Source organism: Melitaea cinxia, chromosome 10, assembly GCF_905220565.1.
Source record: "Melitaea cinxia chromosome 10, ilMelCinx1.1, whole genome shotgun sequence".
Lineage (NCBI taxonomy): Eukaryota > Metazoa > Arthropoda > Insecta > Lepidoptera > Nymphalidae > Melitaea > Melitaea cinxia.
This window is the reverse complement of record NC_059403.1, coordinates 4027944-4053934: the sequence shown is the minus strand read 5'-3', so window position 1 is coordinate 4053934 and position 25991 is coordinate 4027944. Positions and strand designations below refer to the sequence as shown.

The 25991-nt window shown below is 36.7% G+C and overlaps 3 protein-coding genes across 8 annotated transcripts in view; 1 reads left to right on the top strand and 2 right to left on the bottom strand.

The window, feature by feature from the left end:
- Positions 1-1281: 1281 nt before the first annotated feature.
- On the bottom strand, positions 1282-12779 carry LOC123657078 (DNA-directed RNA polymerase III subunit RPC5). Its single transcript, XM_045592668.1, has 8 exons — positions 12593-12779; positions 11219-11437; positions 9478-9655; positions 8892-8998; positions 8271-8414; positions 6985-7153; positions 5124-5332; positions 1282-1801 (listed from the first exon to the last, which is right to left on the bottom strand). Exons 1-8 carry the CDS (start codon positions 12620-12622, stop codon positions 1373-1375), a joined length of 1485 nt encoding a protein of 494 aa, XP_045448624.1. The 5' UTR covers positions 12623-12779; the 3' UTR covers positions 1282-1372.
- Positions 12780-16414: 3635 nt separating this feature from the next.
- LOC123656971 (alpha-(1,3)-fucosyltransferase 10) lies at positions 16415-20939 on the top strand. Of its 6 annotated transcripts, none has more exons than XR_006743627.1 (2): positions 16415-16486; positions 16558-16979. XR_006743627.1 is itself a non-coding variant. In XM_045592580.1 (2 exons), exon 2 carries the CDS (start codon positions 18963-18965, stop codon positions 20304-20306), a length of 1344 nt encoding a protein of 447 aa, XP_045448536.1. In that variant the 5' UTR covers positions 16425-16486; positions 18550-18962; the 3' UTR covers positions 20307-20939. The 6 variants fall into 6 exon arrangements, 5 of the variants coding, with proteins under 5 accessions (XP_045448536.1, XP_045448534.1, XP_045448532.1 ...); XM_045592580.1 differs by lacking the exon at positions 16558-16979 and adding an exon at positions 18550-20939 and having other exon boundaries at positions 16425-16486; XM_045592578.1 differs by lacking the exons at positions 16415-16486; positions 16558-16979 and adding exons at positions 17414-17728; positions 18550-20939.
- Positions 20317-25991, bottom strand: part of LOC123656970 (dihydropyrimidine dehydrogenase [NADP(+)]) — a 27457-nt gene continuing 21782 nt past the window's right edge. The window contains exons 17-23 of the mRNA XM_045592575.1: positions 24646-24729; positions 22051-22229; positions 21628-21804; positions 21078-21314; positions 20827-20891; positions 20562-20654; positions 20317-20476 (exon numbers count right to left, since the gene is read on the bottom strand). Coding sequence (XP_045448531.1) covers positions 20386-20476; positions 20562-20654; positions 20827-20891; positions 21078-21314; positions 21628-21804; positions 22051-22229; positions 24646-24729 — 926 coding nt within the window. The 3' untranslated portion in view covers positions 20317-20385. The remainder of the gene's footprint in view (positions 20477-20561; positions 20655-20826; positions 20892-21077; positions 21315-21627; positions 21805-22050; positions 22230-24645; positions 24730-25991) is intronic.

Genomic DNA, 25991 nt, shown 5'->3' with positions numbered 1-25991 from the left:
CATGCAATTTAATATTAATTTGTTTTGGAATGTGATGTAGAACATAGTTTACGCGATGTATTTGATCTGTAGAATAAATTTATACTTGTCAGTACAAAAAAAAAATAACGCTACAGAAAACATCATAGTTTACGCGATGTATTTGATCTGTAGAATAAATTTATACTTGTCAGTACAAAAAAAAAAAAAAAAATAATGCTACAGAAAACTCCAAAACGAAGAAACATTGTGTTTCTTTCTTTGCCGTTTATTTTAACAATTTTATAATAATGATAAAACAAACAAATTATACTAAAATTTACTACCTTTAGTTTATTTTTATAATATTTACACCTATAACAAAAAGAGACAAAACATAATATTTATTTCATAAATATTCATTGTAACATGTTTTATAAATATTCATTGTACTGTTAAGCGATATATTTTTTCAAATAATTAATGCACATTACATGTGTCATTAATAACTTGAAAAAATATATCACTTAACAGTCTGCACATTACATTTTGACCTATTAACACATTTTTATGAAATAAAACATTAGAATATAAAATTCAGAATTTAATAAGTTAGATGAAATAACAAGTTTTTTCAACACAGCAATCGCTAAAAAAAAAATTCTCATGAATTTTTTTTTATTAATTAGTAGTGTCAAAGTTACTTAAGTTTAACAAAAATTTGTCAACAGTCACCTAAAAATCTTGTAGAGAACATTTTCAATTTTTTTATTAGAATAAGCAAAACTATCATAATTGTTTTCGTTTTACTTTTATAAAAGATGTTACTTCTCAATGACATATCTGAAATACTCTCGAAGGGTCTAAATACTTTTAAAATATTTATTTTAAATACATTTCCTTATAGAAGAAATATTATATACATAATATTTCGATTAGTAGATATTCAGCCCACAGAGAGAGCATTTATAATTCTTGAAGTATTTAAAAAAATATTTAACAGAGCTGTCGAGAGTACAGATAAAAAGAGCTATCAAGAAAATACAAAATAGAATTAGTCCTCCAATACGCTAAGTAATTATGAGAGACAGAATTTCTATAAAAAGGTATACGAAAGACATTACAGGTATAGTTACTGATAAGCCACTACCATGGCACTATAATGCAATATAGTTCGCTTTAAAAAAATAGCACGAAACATCCCCAATTAATTGTATATTTTTATAAATTAATATTCCTGTCTCAAATTGACCAAAATGCTTTTTCCATTTTTTCTTACAAAGAGAATATCGCTTTTTCCAAATAAATAACGGAAATTAAGGATTTACATTTTTCATTATAAGTCTAATAATTTCAGGGTTATTGACTTCACAGCAACAAGATACATAATTTGATAACCTAACTAAAACTACACTCACATATCCTGACCACTACTAGAACTGACTTTTCTAGTCCGTTTACCACCTGTAGTCGATTTCTTTTGCCGTCTCTTGTCCGTGTCATCTTCACTGACACTTTTTTTCCGAGACTTTGGACTCATCATCGAGTCTGAACCTATCGAATCCCTCTGAGACTTCTTCCTCTGACGTCTAGGTGTTGGTTCACCAATCAACATATCGGTAAATTGGCGTTGTATCGCTTCCCAAAACATATTTTGCTTTTCAATGACATCTGGATATTTCTCTTCGAAAGCTGTATCGCGCGGTATTAAAAGCTCCCACCCGTAATTTGGAGTAAATTTGGCCACTGAACGTAGGATTGCCAGAACCTCTTCTGTTGGCAAACGTACTGACGCGGCTATTTTACGTCGATCGACATATTTGTGGTGTGCTAAGAGGTAAAGCTGAAAAGATTTGATATTTTTAGTTACTGTTTCACTTTTCTTAGTTATTATGTGATAAGGTAACCTCTATTGAATATGCTTTCTTCGAGAATCTGCTTAACTTTACCCTGACAAATTTCAAAGGGATTTGCATTCAAATAGTTTTCAAGTTTAGCCATGCTAGCACCCATTTAATTAATTTATAAAAAAAGTAACGGAAAAATTAAAAAAAAAATCGAAAACAGACATAGTCTATATATCAAAACATATATCAGTCATATATATCAAAATCAAATTCTTTTTGTTAAATATTTATCTCAACGTATTGAAAAAAAAAGGAACAATAGTCTATTAAACATTATACATATTTAAAATTCACAACTAAAGAACTAAATATTTACCGATCATCATTCATCATCATTACAGCCTATACAGTCCACAGCTGGACATAGGCCTCCACAAGTTTACGCCAAAAATAACGTGAACTCATGTATTTTGCCCATAGTCACCATGCTGGGCAGGCGGGTTGGTGACCGCAGTACTGGCTTTGTCGCACCGAAGACGCTGCTGCCCGTCTTCGGCCATTTAATACTTTTTTACAGATAGTTTTGGTATAAATCATGTACGCGTGGAATTGTGCCAAGAACGCTGGCAGCATTTCCCCGTTGAATCGCTATGCCGATTCTCTGGACAAAAACTGCACCAGCCCTCTTGTCAGCAGTGGAGGCAATAAGGCGAGGAGCTATCTCATTTAAAAAGTTTTTAGCACTGCTAATCCAAGGTCCAAGTGTTTCGACTGCAAACGGCACGTATTGAAAGTAATGTAACTTCTGTGAGTAGTGACTAATCAACTAGTGATGAAACTGTGTTAGGCCTGACACTAAATGGTGATACTGTCAAACTAGTAGACATTTTCTATAAATAAGGTAGCAAAATTCTGTTGAATTGGTTACAAGGTTAAGGTAACCTTATCGTCGTTCGTTACTAAGGTAGGGAACTTAAAGGATTCGTTTTATGTCTTCGTTAGGTTTCTTAGTTCTTTTTTTTTTAATTAAAAAAGTGGCAATGTACGGTCCACTTGATGCTAAGCGGATACCATAACTTATAGACGCCAGCAACACTAAAAGCATTGCCAGTGAGTTGCCGATTCTATCCCCGACACTAAACAGGAGCTCTGGCCACTTTACCTCGGGAACACAATACATAGTGATTGTCAGTCGGCAATAGGGGTGTTGGATACTCATAATTTAACACGCTTATATAACGTAGTAATTTTATATTATGAAATATATACATAACAAAAGGGTGGGCGTTATCAATATTCATTCTCCAGATTTCATTTACAATGCTGCCCCGCCACACCTATTATTCCGCCACACCTATTATTTGATTTTGTATTCCATTACCGACGATTCTCGTGGCTAGCAATCTATAACTAACAACCGTATAGTGGTAAAATCAAGCCGTGACGGCGTGGCGGCGGCGCGATGGCGGGCTTGACGCGTCTCGTACAGCGCAGAGGTGCGGCGGCGTACGGAGGCGGCGTCGTGTACACGAGCTCTAGTCTTTCAAATCAAGTCAGTATACGTGTAGTAAATGCGCCGTCATAAATACAATATATAAATACATAAACCATCGCGCCCACACGCCTCGCACGCAGCACGCAGCACGCAGCACGCCGCCAGCAGCGCGCCCTCGCTCACGTCACAGAGGTGTAGGCTAGTGCAAGCGAGTTACCACGTGGTCGCGCGCGGCGCACATGTTGCGGGCGGGCACGCTGGCGGGCCGCGTGTACAGGTCCTGCGAGCGCGGCGCCCACACGCCCCGCACGCAGCGCGCCCTCGCTCACGTCACAGAGGTGTAGGCTAGTGCAAGCGAGTTACCACGTGGTCGCGCGCGGCGCACATGTTGCGGGCGGGCACGCTGGCGGGCCGCGTGTACAGGTCCTGCGAGCGCGGCGCCCACACGCCCCGCACGCAGCGCGCCCTCGCTCACGTCACAGAGGTGTAGGCTAGTGCAAGCGAGTTACCACGTGGTCGCGCGCGGCGCACATGTTGCGGGCGGGCACGCTGGCGGGCCGCGTGTACAGGTCCTGCGAGCGCGGCGCCCACACGCCCCGCACGCAGCGCGCCCTCGCTCACGTCACAGAGGTGTAGGCTAGTGCAAGCGAGTTACCACGTGGTCGCGCGCGGCGCACATGTTGCGGGCGGGCACGCTGGCGGGCCGCGTGTACAAGTCCTGCGAGCGCGGCGCCCACACGCCCCGCACGCAGCGCGCCCTCGCTCACGTCACAGAGGTGTAGGCTAGTGCAAGCGAGTTACCACGTGGTCGCGCGCGGCGCACATGTTGCGGGCGGGCACGCTGGCGGGCCGCGTGTACAGGTCCTGCGAGCGCGGCGCCCACACGCCCCGCACGCAGCGCGCCCTCGCTCACGTCACAGAGGTGTAGGCTAGTGCAAGCGAGTTACCACGTGGTCGCGCGCGGCGCACATGTTGCGGGCGGGCACGCTGGCGGGCCGCGTGTACAGGTCCTGCGAGCGCGGCGCCCACACGCCCCGCACGCAGCGCGCCCTCGCTCACGTCACAGAGGTGTAGGCTAGTGCAAGCGAGTTACCACGTGGTCGCGCGCGGCGCACATGTTGCGGGCGGGCACGCTGGCGGGCCGCGTGTACAGGTCCTGCGAGCGCGGCGCCCACACGCCCCGCACGCAGCGCGCCCTCGCTCACGTCACAGAGGTGTAGGCTAGTGCAAGCGAGTTACCACGTGGTCGCGCGCGGCGCACATGTTGCGGGCGGGCACGCTGGCGGGCCGCGTGTACAGGTCCTGCGAGCGCGGCGCCCACACGCCCCGCACGCAGCGCGCCCTCGCTCACGTCACAGAGGTGTAGGCTAGTGCAAGCGAGTTACCACGTGGTCGCGCGCGGCGCACATGTTGCGGGCGGGCACGCTGGCGGGCCGCGTGTACAGGTCCTGCGAGCGCGGCGCCCACACGCCCCGCACGCAGCGCGCCCTCGCTCACGTCACAGAGGTGTAGGCTAGTGCAAGCGAGTTACCACGTGGTCGCGCGCGGCGCACATGTTGCGGGCGGGCACGCTGGCGGGCCGCGTGTACAGGTCCTGCGAGCGCGGCGCCCACACGCCCCGCACGCAGCGCGCCCTCGCTCACGTCACAGAGGTGTAGGCTAGTGCAAGCGAGTTACCACGTGGTCGCGCGCGGCGCACATGTTGCGGGCGGGCACGCTGGCGGGCCGCGTGTACAGGTCCTGCGAGCGCGGCGCCCACACGCCCCGCACGCAGCGCGCCCTCGCTCACGTCACAGAGGTGTAGGCTAGTGCAAGCGAGTTACCACGTGGTCGCGCGCGGCGCACATGTTGCGGGCGGGCACGCTGGCGGGCCGCGTGTACAGGTCCTGCGAGCGCGGCGCCCACACGCCCCGCACGCAGCACGCCGCGCCGCGCAGCGCCGCCAGCAGCGCGCCCTCGCTCACGTCGCTCACGTCGCCGCCCGCCCTGCCGCGCACCATCTTGAGCAGCTCGCTGAACGTCATCAGTTTCGCTGTAAATTGAAACAATCGAACGATCGAAAATGTTTTATAGTCGCTATGTAAATTTCTGACGTGCAAAACTAATTTAAGTAGATGAATTTTAATTAATGATTATATTTGAAAAAACTTTATTGACATCAAGTATCATTCATTATAAATTTAAAAGAGAGGACCTTGAGTAGGTATATAAAAAGTACTTTATTACCAATTGAAAATTTGAAGATGATATATGAAGGAAGATATTTCTACATATACCTAATAAATTTTATATTGGGAAAGTATGAACTAATTATAAAAATTGAAATTAATATATTATTTGAAAAATCAGCTACCATCATCGTTATCACTATACCACATGGTATAGAGCTACAATAGGGTACTTTCGGTAGTGAAAAATAAATTATAAAATTTGATAACAATTAAAATTTATGTAAAAATACACTTAAACATTCTTATTTGGAATCATAAAAGCACATTATTGTTTTATTATATTGAAATTAAAAGTCGTATATTTTAATCTGTATATCACGTGACATAAAACACTACATGGTATGACGTCATACGAACAATAACAAAGTTCTGTCATAAGTAACAAGTTCTGTCAGAGCTGTAAACAGCTAGGTACATATCTATCAACTTTAACTTCTAGGAGTAATACTTGTGCTCTTTCGTTAGTGCATTTCATTTTTACCTATTTATTTATTAAAATGCCAAGTATACCTAATTTGAAAAATATTGTTAGAAAGTGTTAGGTTATGTTTTATTCCTTAAGTTACTGCCAAATTAAGACTTAAGTTTTTTTTTTTAATGCTAGTATTTGTATATGCAGCTAGACACTACACACCAACGATAGCTATTGTAATTCATTATTTTACACAAAAACATCAAATATTTATAGCTGTTAACGTTGAACGACAAAGAGTATATGTATAAGGTATTGAACTTTTGACGTATTGAACGAGTTCGGTCTTACATATGTCATACACGATAAACATATTACGTCACCATATGGCTGATAGCGTTTTCGCGGAAATAAAAAAGGTTTAAAATGTAATTTAATTTTATGGCATGAAAGCGTGTTTATTTTGCCGAAATATTTTTTTTTTGTACTTTTTATTAGAAAATCAACATTTTGAAGCACTTTTTCAAACATAGTGGAATACCCTATTGCCTTGGACAATGAAAATGTCGCCTGGTTGAGAATATTTTGATAACCCAATCTGTCTCCGACTTACTATCACTCCTAACACTGATTGCTTATGAGCAAATTTCAAGCCTCCTCTTAAATCCTGGCTCAATTTCAAACCATCGAACCTCCCAAACTTGGGACTACTTCTACCGTCCAGCTTACCACTTATAAGGGAAGGGCAGAAAGTAGGAAATTTACTTGAATAAAATTATTTTAGGGTGAGATTTCATGGTAGTGTAGGTGTAATGCACTTTTAGAGCCTTTTACTTTCCACGTAATGTATATATTGTGCCTAATAAAATAGATTTACTGCTGAACTTAAACTACTGCCTCTGTCTAACTGATTTTGTATACAGCTTAAAAATGATAATATATAGCATCTTTTTTTTAATTCTTTATTTATAAAGCCATACACCTATATAAGGTTAAGTCGTTAATATATAGCATCTTGTATTTAAAACTTAATATACTCACCACTAATTAATATTTCTTTAATTTTTTCTTGTAGAGAAAGTTTCTTAAATGGAGTTGTCTCTGCTTCATCGTTAAGATGCGGAAACAATGCCTTTATGTACTCCGTTGGTCCGAGTCTTAGAGCCGATCCATCGTTAGAAGTAGAACTGAAAAGCTTCATACGTTCTAACTGAAAAAAAAATTCAATTCATTACTATACAACATACACAAAAATTTTACTATAATAGTGTGTAAGTACTCGCAAACAATTAATTACATCGGCAAGTAATATGACGAGTCAGTTAAATACGCATTATTAGGAATAACTTAAAAACTGCCCGGCAGATCCGCCAACCCGAAACGGAGCAGAGTGGTGAATTAAGTAATTAATTAATTCTCCTACACGTAGAAAAAGACCAATGCCCAGCAGTTGGGTGTTAAAGGCTGAATCGTACTACACATTTAAAAAAAACTTAAAGAGTCAATTTAAGAACCTCTTTCTTTTATGGAAATCCATTAAAACGGACTTGATGCTACTTTCCAACAGGCAACCTATTTAACCAACTTCAAAAAAAGGGTAACAAGTAATTTTTGAGTTGTCACTAATAATGTGTACTTATTGTATCTATTATTACTTTTCTATAGAAATCGTTGTTTTTTTTTTTGTTTGAGAACAAGCACAAATATTATGTGCATAAATAATCCAATGTTTATAAAATTCTCATATCACATTGGATGTGGTCACATTCCTCCAAAACGGCTCGACTGATTTTTATGAAATTTTTTGTGTATCTTTAAAACAAATATGATACTAATTTGTAAAATGTTGATTAATAAGTGATTTTGAAGCTAACTTGGATAAAATAATTTTTTATTTTTTATTTGAGATAACAAAAATAAATAAAAATATAGTATTACTCTATATACGCTGTGTGGCTACAGTAGTAAAGAATATAGCCACTTCCTCTCTTCTGGTGAGTGTCGTAAGAGGCGACTAAGGGATACCACAGTTCCACTACCACCTTGGAACTTAAAAAGCCGACCAATGGCGGGATAACCATCCAACTGCTTGCTTTGAAATACACAGGCCGAAGATGGGCAGCAGCGTCTTTGGTGCGACAAAGCCAGCCCTGCGGTCACCAACCTGCCTGCCCAGCGCGGTGGTGACTATGGGCAACATACGAGTTCACGCCATTTTTGGCGCGAACTTGTGGAGGCCTATGTCCAGCAGTGGACTGTGATAGGCTGAAATAATGATGATGATGATTACTCTATATGTATATCTTTTATAAATATTTTCAGCTTACTTCAGCATGGTGAGTGTCTGACTTCTTCCACAGTGCATCATACCAGGGCTCTTCTGCAATTCTTTGCGATATGGCCTCATAAGATTTTTCTCTTGCCTTTTTCGCTAAATCCGTTTCAAATCTTTTAAATTTAACATTTACCTGCTGGGATTTGAAAAAAAAATATGACACATTCATTAATACATTATCTACTTATGAAAAAATTAATAAGCACCTAATTTAATTTTTATACTAAATATCAACAAAACAGAGATGCTCCTTCTAAGTAAACATAATTTTTATTTATTAGATGTACATAACTGCTCAAATAAGACTTACAGGTAAATAAAATTCGATAAATAAATAACTAATGGTTGATTCAAATGGTTGAAAAACAACACAAAAATAAGGCCTAAGTTTTATCATTATATTCTAAACGATTTGAAATAAAAGCAATACATCTTTATTAACATAAATACACAAATATAATCAATAAAAAAAAAATTTGAAGTTACAAAACTAGAACACAAGACAGATAAAGATAAATTTCGTAAATACTCAATACTGTCATAGACATTTATAGCCAGAACCCAGAGCCACATATATATGGGCATCTACGGCCCTAAATAAAATAATAATTACCTGATCAGTAGCATTATCTTCATCATCAGAATCTGCCTTACCCTTTTCTCCTTTCCTCTTGTCTTGTTTGTCAAAATAAGAGTGGGATGGCCTGAATTGCAAGATGCCTTAAACAATAATAAGATATTATATATACAAGGGGGGGGTGAAAAGTTTCCGGCCTGACCTAGAGATCGCGCTAGCAGGTCTAATTTTTGGTTTTTATTCTATAGTACTATATTTCACTCCACTCAATTCCAACTTTACCAAAAAAAGGCTAGCATGTAAATAAAAAGGACAAAAAAAATTATAATATTTCCATCAGCTTCTGTCGTACGCTCCTCAAATATGATACTTATTGAGCAGCTAATGCTGAGTTGCACGAAAAGAAATTAAAATTTAAGTAGTGATTAAACTAATTTAATCACATTAAATTAGTTTAATCTCTACTTAAATTTTAATTTTGTTTCGTGCAACTCGGCGTAAAAGGGTCAATGTTTTGTAAGTATTGATTATAAAAGTTGCAAGATCGATGTATGGAGGTGTGTTTTTTGTAATTTCGTTTAACAAGAGGAGGTTTAATTTTAGTTCATTATATATAACTAACCTTTTATAGGGGTACAGTGTAGTTCATTGTCTTGCAATATAGCAACAGCATAGCGCTCTGTATCAGTGCAGGGGCTATTGCTTTGAAACACCAACTTATCCATCATACCACTTTTAAAATATGCCGTTTTTACTTTTTCCTTATCTTTAGTTTTTATCCTTCTTGATTCTCTTGGTTCCTAAAATAATAAAAACTTGATGAGTCCATAACATAAAATGCTTTTTCTTTTTTATATAGAAGAGGGGGCAAACGGACAGTTGGCGCACCTGATGGTAAGTGAAAACAACATCCACAGGCACCCGCTACATCAGAGGATTAGCAGGCGTGTTGCTGGCCTTTCAAATAGGAATATGCTCTTCTTTTGAAGGTCCCTAAATCGTATCGGGTCGGAAATACCGTAGGGGGAAGCTAGTATAGAGTGGTTGTGCGTGGCAAGAAATGGCGCAAAATCGAGCTGTCGTAGACCTCCGGACATCGAGGTGATGTGGGTGAAATTTGGAATTTTTACGCGATCTCCGGTGGTGGAATTCTGCTGTAAGTATTATTCCGAAGAATTCCTTAGAACACTCCCAGGTAGATAAGGTAGAAGATGCAGAGTGACCTGACATCTCTACGGAGCGCCAAAGAATTAAGCCGATCGTAGAGAATCTTGAGGCGGTCAAATGGAAGGAACTGATATTGAGGCGCCCAAGCCCACAGGTGAGAGCAGTATTCCATGTGGTGCCGGATCTGCGCCTTATATAATTGTAAGCGGCGGGAAGGCATGAAATACTGCTTCGCCGTACTGAGCACACCAAGTTTCTTCGAGGCTAGTTTAGCCTTTCCTTCCAGATGACCACGAAATTGCACATTGCTCGATATGTCGACGCCAAGTATTCCAATACTGGCCGAGGCGGTTAGGTGAGTGCCTTCAAATTTGAGAGGAACGACGAAGGGTAATTTTTTTTAGCAGTAAGCGTGCAAACTTGTGTCTTATTGGGGTCAAACTAGACTAGATTAAGTCGCCCCTATTGCGAGATTTTGGCTAAAAGAGACTCGATTTCGGACACAAGTTTGTTCCAACACTCATCGACTTGTTCCCGAGAAATATTAAGACGACCAGTGTATAAGGCATCCCCGGTGCTGTGGTCCGCATAACAATGAATGCCACTAGTTTGCAACAGATCATTGATATGCAGAAGAAACAAGGTAGTTGATAGTACATAGCCTTGGGGAACGCCAGCATCAACAGATGTGAGGTCCAAGCATGCACCATCAACAGCGACCTAGATGTTCCTGTCTGCCAAAAAAGCTAGTGATCCATTAACATAATTTCTCGGGAAGCCAGGATATGGATACCATAGGATGGTAGCTTTGTTAGAAGTGCCCTATGCCACACCCAATCAAAGGCCTTCGCTATGTCCAAACTAACCGCCAGCACTTCTAATTTGCTCTCAAGAGCCTCCGCCCATTGCTGAGTTAAGAATATTAGAAGATCACCAGCCGAGCGACTCCGTTGAAAGCCAAATTGGCGATCGCTAATCAGCTGGTACTCCTCTAAATAACGCCATAGCTGGCAGTTGAATATGGATTCCATAATCTTTGAGAACAAGGAAGTTATAGCAATTGTTCTATAATTAGATGGATCTGAGCGGTCCCAATATAATAGTCCAGCTTATACTCCAAAATCTTTACATTCTTAAGTAAGGACTTAATAAAAAAAATATTTAAATAATAGAAAAACAATAATGTGTATGATTACCTGCGGGCCATCGGTGTTAAGAGCGATTTGTTCACCTTTAGAAACACAATAGCTGTCGCTATTTGTATCTACAGCAAGCTCCAATCTCACAATTTTATTTTTAGGCTTTATAGATACATTGCTAACTTTTAAATCTTTACGTTTCTGTCCAACTAGTCGAACAGGATACTGGTATATATATAGGTTCTCAGACAACGCTTTAGATATGTAAACTGGAATCTGTTGGAAAAATAAGAAAAATTATTTAATAATTTCTATCAATAGCAGTGTAATTAAACTGGTTTTTGTATAAAATTCATTATACTTTCTTAAAGAAGAATATGTTAAGACAATCTTTGTTTTGTGGAATTTGTAGACAATATATTTGTGTTCAAAAAATGACATTTGAATGTGTCAGATTTCATGAAAATAGCATTCATGAACTACTTTGGACTTCCATTTATATATACCTATAGACCCATATAAGGAACCAAGTAAGGAACAAGAAAGCACGTTTGACACAATTTAGGAAAATTATCAGGGATAATGGAACGTAAATATGACAATTCAATTATTATTACAGCATTCAAATTAGTACTCCTAACACACCTCACGCCAGAGAATTATATAAAAATAAATATTATTTGTTTAATATTGATACTTTAAGCTTTGTGCACTTTTAATGTAAAATCCTAACACTTTATAAGATGCAAGATTGGAGCTACTATGTAAAAATTGCAATTTTTTTAAACAATGTGAAGAAACTATTGAGATTTCTATGAAACACCTTTTTCAGATTTTACTACAGTTTATTCAGTTTTTTAGATGCCCGACGTTTCAGATACTTTACAGAAACCATGGTCACGGGAGGACTGAGGTGTCAACATCCTAACATAACAGTTATTCAAAACTACCCTATGTTACACCCTCCTCCACTCCCTTGCTGTAAAACAGCCACATTAAACTTTTTTTTTAATAGGGGCCACAAACACGTTCCAGTCGTGGTGTCGCGGGCCGCAAGCAAAAATTATTTATAATTATTTAGGTTTTCATTAAAACGTAATTCCAAGTTCACAATATAGTTACTTTATTAATGAAAAAATAAGTTTTGACGAAGATATAATACATGCGCATGCGGCCGACGGGCCGCAGGGCGAGTATAGCGGCTGTAAAGTATCTAAAGCGTCGGGCATCTAAAAACTTAATAAACCGCGATAAAATTCCAAAAGTTGTTTCGCGTAAGTGAAATTCGCGTCAAAATTAGAAAACAATATTGAGATTTTTGTAAATAAAAATTCATTTTCAAAAGGCATGCTGTATTCCTGTGGTATATTTTAAGGTGAACATAACCGTATTTTATTGCACGTTGAGAGGGGAAATCAATGGTATAATTACCTCTTGTACAACAGGATCGTCATCTTCCATGTTTAAATAATTTAATATAATCTTAATAATAAAATCATAACAGTAATCGATTAAAAATTACTTAAATTCCTTCATGTTGTACAATATTCACAAAATACAAAATATTTAACCAACATTCAACTTTGAAGTTTGATATGACAGCAAGGAATACCGAGAGCATACCGAGAGTATGACAGCCGTTTTTGACAGTTTACTTCTGTCTACGATGACCATAGAAAAGACAGGAGAGAGGAGAGGTTTTCAGGTACCTATACAGTCAGCTGTCTGTCTATAAATGTACAACGGGGTCAATAGGCACAATTACGAAGTTTGGTGGTGTCAGGTGGTGTGGTCTATAAATTTTCTATATTATCGTTGAAAATACACAATAACTATAAAATACATTCTTATAAAAAAGATTTTTAACCAAATGTAGGTTGTCCCCATTTATACCTAAACTGGGGTGAAATGGAAGAACACAAGAAAAGATGAAATAGGGACAAATTCGTAAGTCGTATTCGTCCTTTATAACAATAGCGATAACGTTGCCTCTGACGTCACTAAATAACAATATTTTTACCGACACCTAATCGACTTCGCTCCTTTAACTCGACGCGCGGAAAAAAATTTAAGAATTGTAAAGTTAATAAAAACTGAAAAAAAATTTGATAAACTGCACATTTTTTTCGATCTCGCTCCTCCCATTGTCCTTAAATAAAAGGTTATGTGCAAAGTGTAAACGTATTTGACGAGAATCCCTTAGCGAGAATAAAACATAATTAGACATGTAATTTTTTTATCATTAGATTATTATAATACTTGAATTCAGTTGGTAATGAAAACAAGTTCAGAGATTTTCAGTATAGTAAATATTAATATTAAACAGTTAAATAATAATAATCAACGAATAGCAGCTTACTTCATATTCCATCATTGTTTTCCAAAAAGAACATAAATATGCACACTAAAGAAGCAAGGGCATTCATTAGTAGTTTAAAGGGGCCTACTCAAAGCACTGCCTGCAGGGCCTGCTTGCAGTTACTGCAGCAGAGGATGTTGCTCCACAAAGCACTGCAAATCATTTACGCGGCATACGTTGTCGTGTTCACTTGTGTTCTCTTTGTCCTTGCCTAAATTCGTCAGTTTTTATAAATGGCTCCTACATTATTCAAACACCAAAAAATAGCATTGGGTTTGACTGTATTGAGTACTTGTAGCGTTCAAAAGAAAAAAAGGAAGCACTGGTGTAAAAAAGTTTTATATTTTTCATGTAAAAGCGACATAGCCTGCGACCGCATATCTTTGTTATGATAATGATCGTGGTTAGTTTTCCAAAGACATGGCAAATCCCTATACAATTAGATTACGTCCCTCCACACGTCTTTTTCTCGCTGGCTCATTTTTCTTGAAGAAAACAGAGCCAAACAAATAATATAATAAAACCAAACCAACTAACCACCAACTAACTGATTAATTGCTAAATGACAACCACTGACAAGACAAACCCCAGGTCAAATAGAGTAGACAAACGTCGCAATGTACCGACGTAAACAAAATGGTGGTCTAAATCGGCCCGACCGAGCTACACATGTCCCTGATTGCAGTTTACGGAGTGGGGAGATCGTGTGTCGGGCTGGCAGAACGACACTGCGGCCCTGCGACAGGGTGAATAATTAAAATATCGGCCCTGCATGCATACATACAATACGATCGGCAGTGGCACTGCAAGCAGGGCCCTGCAGGCAGTGCTTTGAGTAGGCCCCTTAAAAACCAATAAAAATAGTCCTAAATTACAAATTTGATTTGTCTCTTTCATAAATTGTACGAGTGTAATAATTTCGTTACTTTTATAGTAACAATAGCAATTAACGGTAGCGGATAGATATGTACCGGTTTTGACTCATTTAACGTCATGGATCAAGAGGAGCATAGGTACTTCATCCTAGTTTAACGTTTAAATGAGTCAAAACCGGTAAAAAATATACCAGTATAATGGTTCCAAAATCAATTATTTTATAAATAGCGTTATATCTGCCGAAACAAATTTACTTTAACAAATTTTTAACGATATTAAAAGCATATTACGGTATCGTACTAAGGTATAACTTATCGTAAGTTAGCAAAATGGTCACACGCTTTGGTCACACGATGTTGCGTTAGCTGTGGTGAGTTCATGAAAATTTTTATGGGTCATTCAAGTGTTTGTCAGTGTTTAGAAACAAACAAACAATGACCTTAGTGTACCGAAATCTGTCCGGAGTTTTCTGTAAACCTATAAAATTTTGATTTTAAAAGGAACTAAGCAGCATTTTCTGTTAAAGCTCTCAAGTCGCCTGATTTAATACAGCTCTTGTAGCCATTATCTTTATTATTTAACCAATTTTACCTTACTCCTGAATTGTCTTTTAGAGAAAACCGCATGAAAATACTTTCAGTAGCTTTTAAGTTTATTGTGAACAAACAGAAATAAAATTCATCATCATCATCATTCCAGCCTATTACAGTTCACTGCTGGACATAGGCCTCCACAAGTTCGCGTCAAAAATGCGTGAACTCATGTGTGTTGCCCATAGTCACCACGCTGGGCAGGCGGGTTGGTGATCGCAGGGCTGGCTTTGTCGCACCTAAGACGCTACTGCCCGTCTTCAGTCTGTGTGTTTCAAAGCCAGTGGTTAGATGGTTATCCCGCCATCGGTCGGCTTCTTAAGTTCCAAGGTGGTAGTGGAACCTTGTTATCCCTTAGTCGCCTCTTACGACACCCACGGGAAGAGAGGGGGTGGTTATATTCTTTGGTGCCGTAGCCACACAGCAGAAATAAAATTGCAGCCTTATAATTGATACTACGTAAATTAGTTTTAAGTGTAAAAACAACTAAATAAAAATAAACATCCATTTTTAATATATTGCACAGTTGCATTAAAAAGTACAACTGAAATTGAAACTATTCTGATCTTTTGTTAAACTTCAAATGGTGCTAAAAAGAAGAATAGATGACACTATAAAGTCAAAACGAAACATTATTTTTTATATCTTAATTGCATAATATTATTAAAAATTCATATCGCAGAATACAGTTTTGATAATTTTCACTGTTCCAGTATTGGTTAAGAAGAATAGTTACTAAAGGATTATATGTTTCTATAATGAATATTTAAAGAAAATAGTAATTTAAAGGAATCTGTAGGTAATCTATTAAACTTCAGATAACATGTCTGATATGATAATAAACGGTAATATTTTAATCATTGTATCAAATATATTATTAAATGACTTACTTATTCGTATTCTTATGAATATTTTTAGTAACCACATTGCTTAAAGGAAGAGTCGATGACCATCTACTTGAACGTGTTAATCTTTTAATTTTTATATGACAAGGGTGGCAAACAAACTTAAGGCTCCCTTGATGGTAAGCGATTACCGTAGCCTATAGACTAGTTGCCGGCCCTACACTTGATTATCTCCAGGAGCTCTGGCTACCTACCTTACTCACCACAAGAACACGACACTCCATGAGAGCAGTATTATTCAGCTATAATCTTCTGTAAGAATGGGGTACCATGAAGGTCCTCAGATGGATCGCTCCAGATTGTGAGTGGGACATTTTTCGTCAACCTCAATTAAATTTAAAGTTTCTAGTCCAAGCTTCGAAACTAATTGATTTAATCAAACCCTTTTAGTTAATAGGAAAAAACAATTCATCTATTCTCAGTCATTTATTTTCGAAGTTACCCAATACCCCTAAATTTCAATTTCAAATCATAAGTAGGTTAATGTGAATTTTAAATAATTTTGAACTTTTCAATTTAAGATTCTGTCCCTGTGGATAAAAAATGGAGTGAATTAATCAGATATAACATATTTTTGATGAAACTAGTAGAGTTTGTAAGTATTTACCAACTTCCTTAACCGAAAGTTTCGTTTTATAATTATTAGATATTAAATTTTTTTTGTAGGTAATTTCGCTTGTCATTACCGTTTTACCCAAGGTAATTCCTAAACCTCAAGGTCATATGTACTGCATATCAACAGGTCCTACTTTAGTCATATCTTTTTTATTCATAATATTGTATTTGCGTAGGAAGGTGCCATTATTTATGGAGAAAATGTATTTATTTTTTCAAATTCTATTTACATTTGGTGCATTTGTTCAATGTTTCCTTTTAAACCTTGTAAGAGTTTGGTTATGGTTAATATATGGAGTTTTTTATTTTGCCTTGTTAACAGCTCTATCACTAGACCTATTTTTAATTGCAAACGAAAGAGGTTGCACTTTTAGTTGTGCTTAATAATTTATTTAAGACTATTTTACATTTACATAATTATATGAAACAGAACTACCTATAGTTACTCAAATAGATATTTTTTTATTAATCTATAAATTGTTTTATTTTTCTTTACCAAGTTTTCAACACAAAAACAAATCATTGATCGAAAAGTTATTGAGTGTACTTTTAATGTAAGTTTTAAAAACTTTATTAAAATTAATAATTATTTATTAAAATTTCTAAGCAAATATGATATATGTAAAATAACGAGGGATTGCAGGGATGAAGTTATTCCCAAAATATTTTGGGTAAGAGACGTAGGTACTACTTCTTCAAAATGATATGATAACTCAGACCCCCCCCCCCCCCATAGCCAAACACTGAAAATACAACTTTTAAGTTTTTTTCCCATAACAATTTAAAAATATTGCGGTTTTCGTTAATTACAAAAGTGTGTGTATACTTGTGTAAGTGTGTGAATATGTACGCATGTAAGAATTTATATTTCATTGGCTAGCTAACTTCACGTTGCTAACTTCTTCGTTGACTAGCTTACTTCAGGGTATCGGTTTTTTTTTGTGACAGTGTGCGTTCCTTTAAAAAAATGTAGGTTCTCAAATCATTTTCCCCTAACGCGCCAAGAGTATTATAACTTCAAAAAAGCCGATTTCGGTCCCAAGTGGTCGAAATCGACCACTTTATGAATCCCTGGTTTAATGGCTTTCAGTTACAATTTAAGGTTGATGAACTTGTCAAATAGATATTATATTTAGTGATAGTGACATTGACGGCGAAAAGTTATAAACTTACGAAAGTAAACCTTTTAAATTTAAATTAACCTTTTACTATGAAACGAAATGTTTGCGTTGGTTTAGTGTAAGGTGTAATAATGATAGTCTGACTATTTTACCTATTTCCAAAATTAAATTGAGACTGTTGTCTAAACTGCACCGACTAATCTATTTAATGTATTTTACACTCTACGTGATATTGGCGGAATCAACAGTGTCCCAGCGGCACAGCTGAAACTAATCAATCAATCAATCAATCAATCAATGAAACAAAATAAAGTTCACGTTCTAATATTTTTTTCGCAATCATAAATTATGTAATTATAATATAGATTGAATCTCAGACCACATCCTTAACTAACTTTAAAAGTCTTTAACAGTTATATTATATTTGTTTTTCAATTACGATGTTATAGAATCCCGTTTACTTTTAGGTAATGTCTTTGCTTCTCATGATAATACCATTCGTTTTGACCGATGCTGGCATCATGCACTGCCTGGCTGTCGCACCTACACTCATTATGTCAGTCATGTTCATAGTGCTCTATTTAGTGGATCAAGTGCATAACATAGCAGAACAACTTTATTTATTACTACAAATAGTTTTGAACGTTGCCGCATTTGTTATAGTTCTTTTGCAAAAGGAACCTTCAGGAGCACTATATGGACTATTCTATTGCCACCTCTTAATAGCCCTCTGTATAGACCAATACTATGTTATTAAAGAAAGAGGATGTACCCTATTTGGTGATGATATCTGATTATATTAATAAATGTATTATTATAGTACAAATATTTTATTATTCTTTTAAGATGGGGTTTTAAAACTAATTAGGTATTCTGTTTAAATAGTGTTACAGTAACTTCAAGGGTCAAATTTTACTTTTAGGTAGTCGCACTCCTTCTGAATATTATACCCCATATTGTGGAGCCGGTGGATATTTGGCAGTGTTTGGTTGCTGCTCCCACTCTTATGCTGTCCACATATTTAATGGTGTTATATGTTGTTGATCAGATTCAATATGAAGCTGAATTTTACTATATCATTATAGAACTTATTTTGACTATAATAGCATTTGTAAACTTATTTATTGTTGGTAAAATTGTCGGAGCAATATATGGTCTGTTCTATTTAGATTTGATAATAGCATTTTGTATGGATGCATATTATATGTACAAAGAAAGAGGAATAACTCTATGATGTTTATTAAAACTTGTTATATTGAGCGGTATTATCTTTTATTTTTGTTGTATGTTTTATGGTCTGTCATAGCTTCCTGTGATAAACAATAATGTGATAGTATGAAGTGTTCAGTGATGTGGTGTAGGAAACAAAAACAAAATATAATATATAAAATTTTGAAGTTTATAATGTGTTATTTCTTAAAAACATCAGTGAAATTGCTTAGAAGAATATTAAGATTGACTTTTTGTGAGGTGATTTGTATCGGCATTGTGTTTTTAACAATATTTTTTATTCAGATATGGATTAAAGGAGAAAATCAAATAATAAGAAATGTGGGTAATCCGGCAATAATGTGGTGGACTTCAGGCTTCCCAGGTACCTCTGACACAATAAGTTGTGCAAATAATATGAAATGTGATTTTGTTAAAAACACAGCTAGTGAAATTTATAATGTTAAAGCCTATTTGTTTTACGCGAGTAATATCAAATTTGATAACTTACCATTACCTAGGAGACCAAATGAAGTTATATGGGGATTGTACCATGAAGAATCACCCCGAAATGTTGAAGAGTTAATGCATACAAAAACATTAAGTTTATTCAATTATTCTACAACGTTTAGCCGATACAGTGATATACCATTTCCCCTGCAGTATTTAGACTCGCTAGAAGATATAACAAGTACAAAATACTTCAAACCAACTTCAGTGAAAACCAATTTACTAAAAGAAATATCACCAGTATTATATCTACAGTCAGATTGCGAAACTTCTACAGAAAGAGATGCTTACGTAAAAGAATTAATGAAATTTATTGAGATTGACTCCTATGGAGCTTGTTTGAATAATAAAGAAATGCCAAAGAAATTCCGCGAAGACTACTTAAACAATTTGAATGAGGAAGAATTTCTTCATTATATTTCAAGATATATGTTTGTTGTGGCAATTGAGAACGGCGTTTGCGATGATTACATCACGGAGAAATTTTGGCGGGCTATTAAAATTGGTACCGTGCCAATTTATTTCGGATCACCAACAATTAAAGATTGGCTTCCAAATAATAAATCCGCTATTCTTGTTGAAGATTATCCGACGCCTATAAAGATGAGCGATTATTTGAAAACGTTATTAAATAACGATAATTTGTACGAAGACTATATAACTCATAAGACCAAAGAAGAAATAACAAATAAAAGACTGATAGATGAATTGAAAATAAGACAATATCAAATAAATGCATTAGATGTAGCATCGAAATTTGAATGCTTTATTTGTGAAAAACTTCACGAAAATAAAGTAACGAAAGTACGACATGTAGTTGATAAGAAACATTACAATTGTCCTAAGCCTGTTTCCGCATTGACTTTGCAAGTAAACCCTTCAAATGATTGGGTCTACTCATGGGAGGTAGCTAAGGAAAAAGCCGAAGATATTTACGACAAGGTTATTAATTTTAAATGAAAGTATTATATAATTTTGTTAGTTGATAATTATATATTTTATATACAAATACATTTTTATGCAAATTATATAGATTTTTTTACTGACATACACCACTTAGCGGTGAAACAGAGAGAATTTGGTAATCCACGCCTCGTTTGATGATGTGCGGTATTTTCTTGGGCACCATACTAAAAAAAAATATGTATTTTAAATTCACAAATGGCAGTTTATTATTAAATTTTATTTTTAGATAACAATAGTCAAATCACTTACCTTATGCAATCAATAATTGGGCAAACTGATAAACATAAGTTGCATCCCGTACAGTCGTCAGTAACGTGCGGTAAATGAGTTTCTGCATCAAATCTATGATAAAATATATAATTAAAAAAAACAATTGAAATAGTTACTTTAAATACTTCAATGGTAGATATATGATTATAAAATATAACATGTTTAATTGGCAGCAAATATAAAACAGTTACAATAATTTTATAATGAAAGTGTCAAATGTATACTATGATCCAGATGAACTTACTTAATTGCTTGGTATCCTGAATCTGCGCAAGCCATATAGCATTTGCCGCAATTTATACACATATCCTGAAAGATTAAATGTTTTAGAAAATATAATAAAAGAAAAAATAATAATTTGAAGTGTTCAAATATAATCAGTGCAACGAAATTGTTTAATATATATATCTTGGAAGATGGTTTAATTTTCGTATGGTTTAACTGGTAACATTTGTTATTTTCTAAATATTTTATATCGATAAGAAATAAGCTCACATCATCAATAAGTGCCACAACTTGTTTCGTATTGTCTAAATTTTTATATGTTCCTATTCTTGGTAAAGCTTCACCCATTACGTCCTGGATTCGAGGAACATTGACATGCCCGTTGGTAATATTATTATTGGGCAACATATTGTCAACTTTGTTGTCACTTAATAAATCGGATTTGAGCCTTATATTGTGTAGCTGTTCTTCGCGTTTTTTATTGTAAGGTCCAAAATGTGCCAACACCTGAAAAAATTAGGATATCAAAGTTTTAATGTTCTCGATTTTGACTGAATATTTATTCATTACATAGTATAACAAAGTCGCTTCTCGCTATCGCGGATTTTGATGCGATTTTCTTAAGTAAATAGAGTGATTTCAGAGGAAGTTTAATTATGTATAATACATGCATAATATAGTAGAGGAACACTGATAGTTTTTGCACCTGTGCGAAGACAGGGCGGGTCGCTAGTAAGTAATATATCGCTCTTAAGTAATAAATCAGAATTAGTAATGGAATATTTTACTTTTGTGTTAAAATAGTTCTTTCATAAATTACCTTGCCATTTTCATCATAGAGAGTCTGGACAGGTTTCCCTTTCTGGTGCTTGGGCGTCGGAGGCGATTGACCGGTCCAGCCGGTGAGTCCTTGCGATCGAAGATACAATAGTGCTTTTAAGCCCGTTATATAATCCTCTATCACTGTATAGTCTTGATTTTGAACAGCACTGCAGATCTAAAAAATGTATTAAAACTTTTATCAAAGCTTTAATAACATTATTTTTAAGCTTTGGTACATTAATTCTTAGAAATAAAAGTTACTTCATCATCAAGGCCATTCATTGTACGCAGAACAACATTGGCTTCAATAGTATACATAATACGTTGTTTGGACAGCGTAGTTAAAGATATACGGGAAGATGAACAATTACGTAAGCTACGCTGCTTGTTTTGAAACATTCATAAGAAAAGTTGATCTCACCTGTACAACAGATGCTCCACACATAATAAACTGTAGAGCGGAATCCGCTGAATCTATCCCACCGATACCCATTACGGGGAATCCCCGCAGCTTGTTGGAGATCGCAGATACAGCGCGCAGGCCCATCGGACGAGTCGCGTTACCAGATACACCACCATAAGTCGTGTTCTTTTCGCGACCTTTATAATAATAATAATAAACACTCTTTAATGTAAACCATAAAGAAACGTAACAAAAAAGTGATACATACAAAATAATTGTGTTTGCTCGCAAACGAAAAAAAAAAACCGACTTCAATTACATCGAAGAGTAATACAACGTAGATCGACGAAAAAAAAGTCAAGTAACTACGCGTTATCAAAGATTACTCAAAAAGTAGTTATCAGATCTCGATAAAATTTATATGTAACCACATGATAAAGATCAGCTTTTGATTAAATTAAAAATTATCAAAATCGGTACACCCAGTAAAAAGTTATTGCGAATTTTCGAGAGTTTCCCTCGATTTCTCTGGGATCCCATAATCAGATCCTGATTTCCTTATCATGGTACCAAACTAGGGATACCTCCTTTCCATCAAAAAAAGAATTATCAAAATCGGTACATCCAGTAGAAAGTTATGCGGTATAATACAACGTAGGTCGACGAAAAAAGCGTCAAGTAAAAACGCATTATTAGATATAACTCGAAAAGTAATAGTTAGATCTCAAATAAATTTAAATGGGACCAATTGGCACACACCACCTTTCGATTAAAACAAAATTTGTCGAAATCGGTATACCCGGTCAAAAGTTCTGATGTAACATACATAAAAAAAATAAAAAAAAATACAGTCGAATTGAGAACCTCCTCCTTTTTTGGAAGTCGGTTAAAAATCATGTGTAACGCGAAAAAAAGCAATAAATTACTTTTGAATTTAACTTCAACGTCGAATAACTTTGAAAGGAGTGAATTTAATTAAAAATATTAAGAAACTTTTTTTTGAAACGACTTGTTTACATTAATTTACTAAGAAAGCTTTCTTTCTAGGGAATTTAATTTAAGAATACGCATCGCTCAAATTTTTCAGATTGTTAATTGACGAGTTTTGAGTAAAATTTGATTTCGATTGCGATTACGTTTAAATAACCTATAGTCGTAACGATACACCCCTTAATATTATTAAGGGCTCAAACTTTCACGATAACCTTTTTTTATCATCATGAATGAAATTTTTTCGTTAAAAAAATAGTCGATTTTTTTGGCCCAGTCTACTACACATACATGTGGTGTTATATGGCTATATATATGGTGCTTTTCTGTATGTCCTTTATAGAATCGTAAACTATGTATTTGATCATGTCATGATCTTCAGCAGTCTTGTGCATGAGCCCACAAAGATTTTTGAATTGGTACGACCAAAAAAAAGCGTAGGGTAGGTACAGCTAGTATACTATATACTAAATAAACAAATACTACATAATATACTGTATTGAGATGCCAATGATATTTAATAAGTATTTTGTAAAAAAATGCGGCTTTAGATTGCCTCATAGAAAGGGGAAGAGAGTTCCTAAGTTGTACAGCTATATAGTTTGATAAAAATTTATTATATATTACGACCTTTTTTGTAGAAGGATCTTTACTTGTTGGGTCTATAGGAAGGTACTAATAGGCAACCGTTCTAGTGTAGTGGTACAACAAATTGTCTTAAAGCTAACGGTCCCGAGTTCGAATTTCACTACGTGCAGTATATCAATAGGTACCTTTTTCTGGTTTGTTTGTATGCCCTTAAAGATGCCCTGTCAGTACACAGTAACCCGTTTGCAGGCTGTTTTATTTCACTTAAAAATAAATGAAGTCTAATTATTTTCATGTTCGACTTCTGCGAAAAATAAATTTGCTTTCGTTTGAAATTACGTATTATGAAATATAACGGAAAGACTTGTAGGAAGAGGAAGTAATTCAGTAACCAACAAGTGTCCAAAAATGCAACTGGTAATAAATAAAAATTAACTACAAACGAAAATGCACGTCAGGTGACGTGTAGTAAAATATATGAACTTACGGCCGGTTTCAATAATCTATCTATTAGTGATTTTGCCTACAAGTGATAGATTTTTGACACAATTTGTATGAAGTGTAGTGTGCCTGAGTCTTAGCGAAATATTTTATATTTAAATGTTAAATTAGAAAGAAATATAGGTTCAAAATGTTATTAAATCTAAATTTTATTTATGTCAATGAATGTTAATGAGCGCGGTAAAATACGCACTGAAGCAACATGCACGGCGTTGGCCTAATTTGTTTAGCACGGCGCCATGCGTGTGCGATGTTGTTGTTCGGTAATTGACCGAACATGAAGGTTACGTTAAATTCTATCTCTAGAACTGTCCGTTAGTAAAACATTATAGACTATCTAATAATATACTGTGAACAATATCGATATTTCCATTGAGTAGTAGATACCAATATTTTATTTTCTGGTTTGTTATCGACAGCTTAAGGTTACTTAAAATATCAGTTTTCTGAATTAAAAAATTATAAACAAAACCTAGTTTCTTTCTGTGCCTATCGTTGTATGTCTATTTTCGTTATTTTTTATCATGAACTTACCAACTTTCGGCCACGGCGTAGCGTCTGGTCTTATAGACATTAAACCTGATACAGTGTTAATAGCTGACACGCCATACGCTCCACCTATTTATGTAACAGTAACAAATTAGCTGTTGGTATACACAAAAATACAAATCAATTTAGTAATATAAACTAAATATTAAAAATATCACGTAATGTATATGTAAGTAGACGCCGCTTTGGCGTAACGGTCACAGCACTGGTTTGTGGCTATTGCGCTGGCGGTTGTGAGTTCGATCGCCGCACAGGACAAACATTTATATTGGATATACAGATGTGTGGCTACGGTACTAAAGAATATAGCCACCCCCTCTCTTCCCGTGGGCGTCGTAAGAGGCGACTAAGGGATAACACAGTTCCGCTACCACCTTGGAACTTAAAAAGCCGACCGGTGGCGGGATAACCACCCAACTGCTTGGCTTTGAAATACACAGGCCGAAGACGGGCAGCAGCGTCTTCGGTGCGACAAAGTCAGCCCTGCGGTCACCAACCCGCCTGCCCAGCGTGGTGACTATGGGCAAAACACGTGAGTTTACGTTATTTTTGGCGTAAACTTGTGGAGGCCTATGTCCAGCAGTGGACTGTATAGGCTGTAATGATGATACAGATGTTTGCCGTGGTTTGGATGTTTGTGCAGTCCTTGTGGATCTCCCCACCGTGCCTCGGAGAACACGTTAAGCCGTCGGTCTTGGTTGTTATCATGTAGACCTGATAGCGATCGTTACTCATAGTAGAAAATATATCCGCCAATCCGCATTGGAGCAGCGTGGTAGATTAAGCTCTGATCCTTCTCCTAAATAGGGAAAGAGGCCTATGCCCAAATGTGGGATGGTGGCAGGCTGAAGCGACGAGCGATGACGCGAATTTCACTCATTATAATGAAATACCTTTTTCTGAATTTATCGCGGTTTTTTATGTTTTTTAGATGTTTCGGATTACAGACCACAGAAATACTTTCGGATACTTTACAGCAACCATGGTCGCGGGAGGACTAAATTCGAAAAAGTTTTTTTAATATAATAAACTATTATAGCATAATTTAATAGATAAATGCTCGACTGCGTCGTAGGTGGTCAGCTAGTTAGGCTACAATTTTTGGTCACAAAAACTGTCCGCTTTATAGCTACTGATTATAAAAAAATTCCGACGCCGCGGCCGCGTGCCTGTTAGCGATATACGCTAAAACTACTTGACGAATTTTTATGCCGTTTTCATTTATGAAGATTCTGTGTAATTTGCTAAAAATATAACGATAAATGTTCAAAATCTAGTTATATTTTTAGCACTGTAATTGGTATGAGTTATACCATCAAAATTGATAAAAT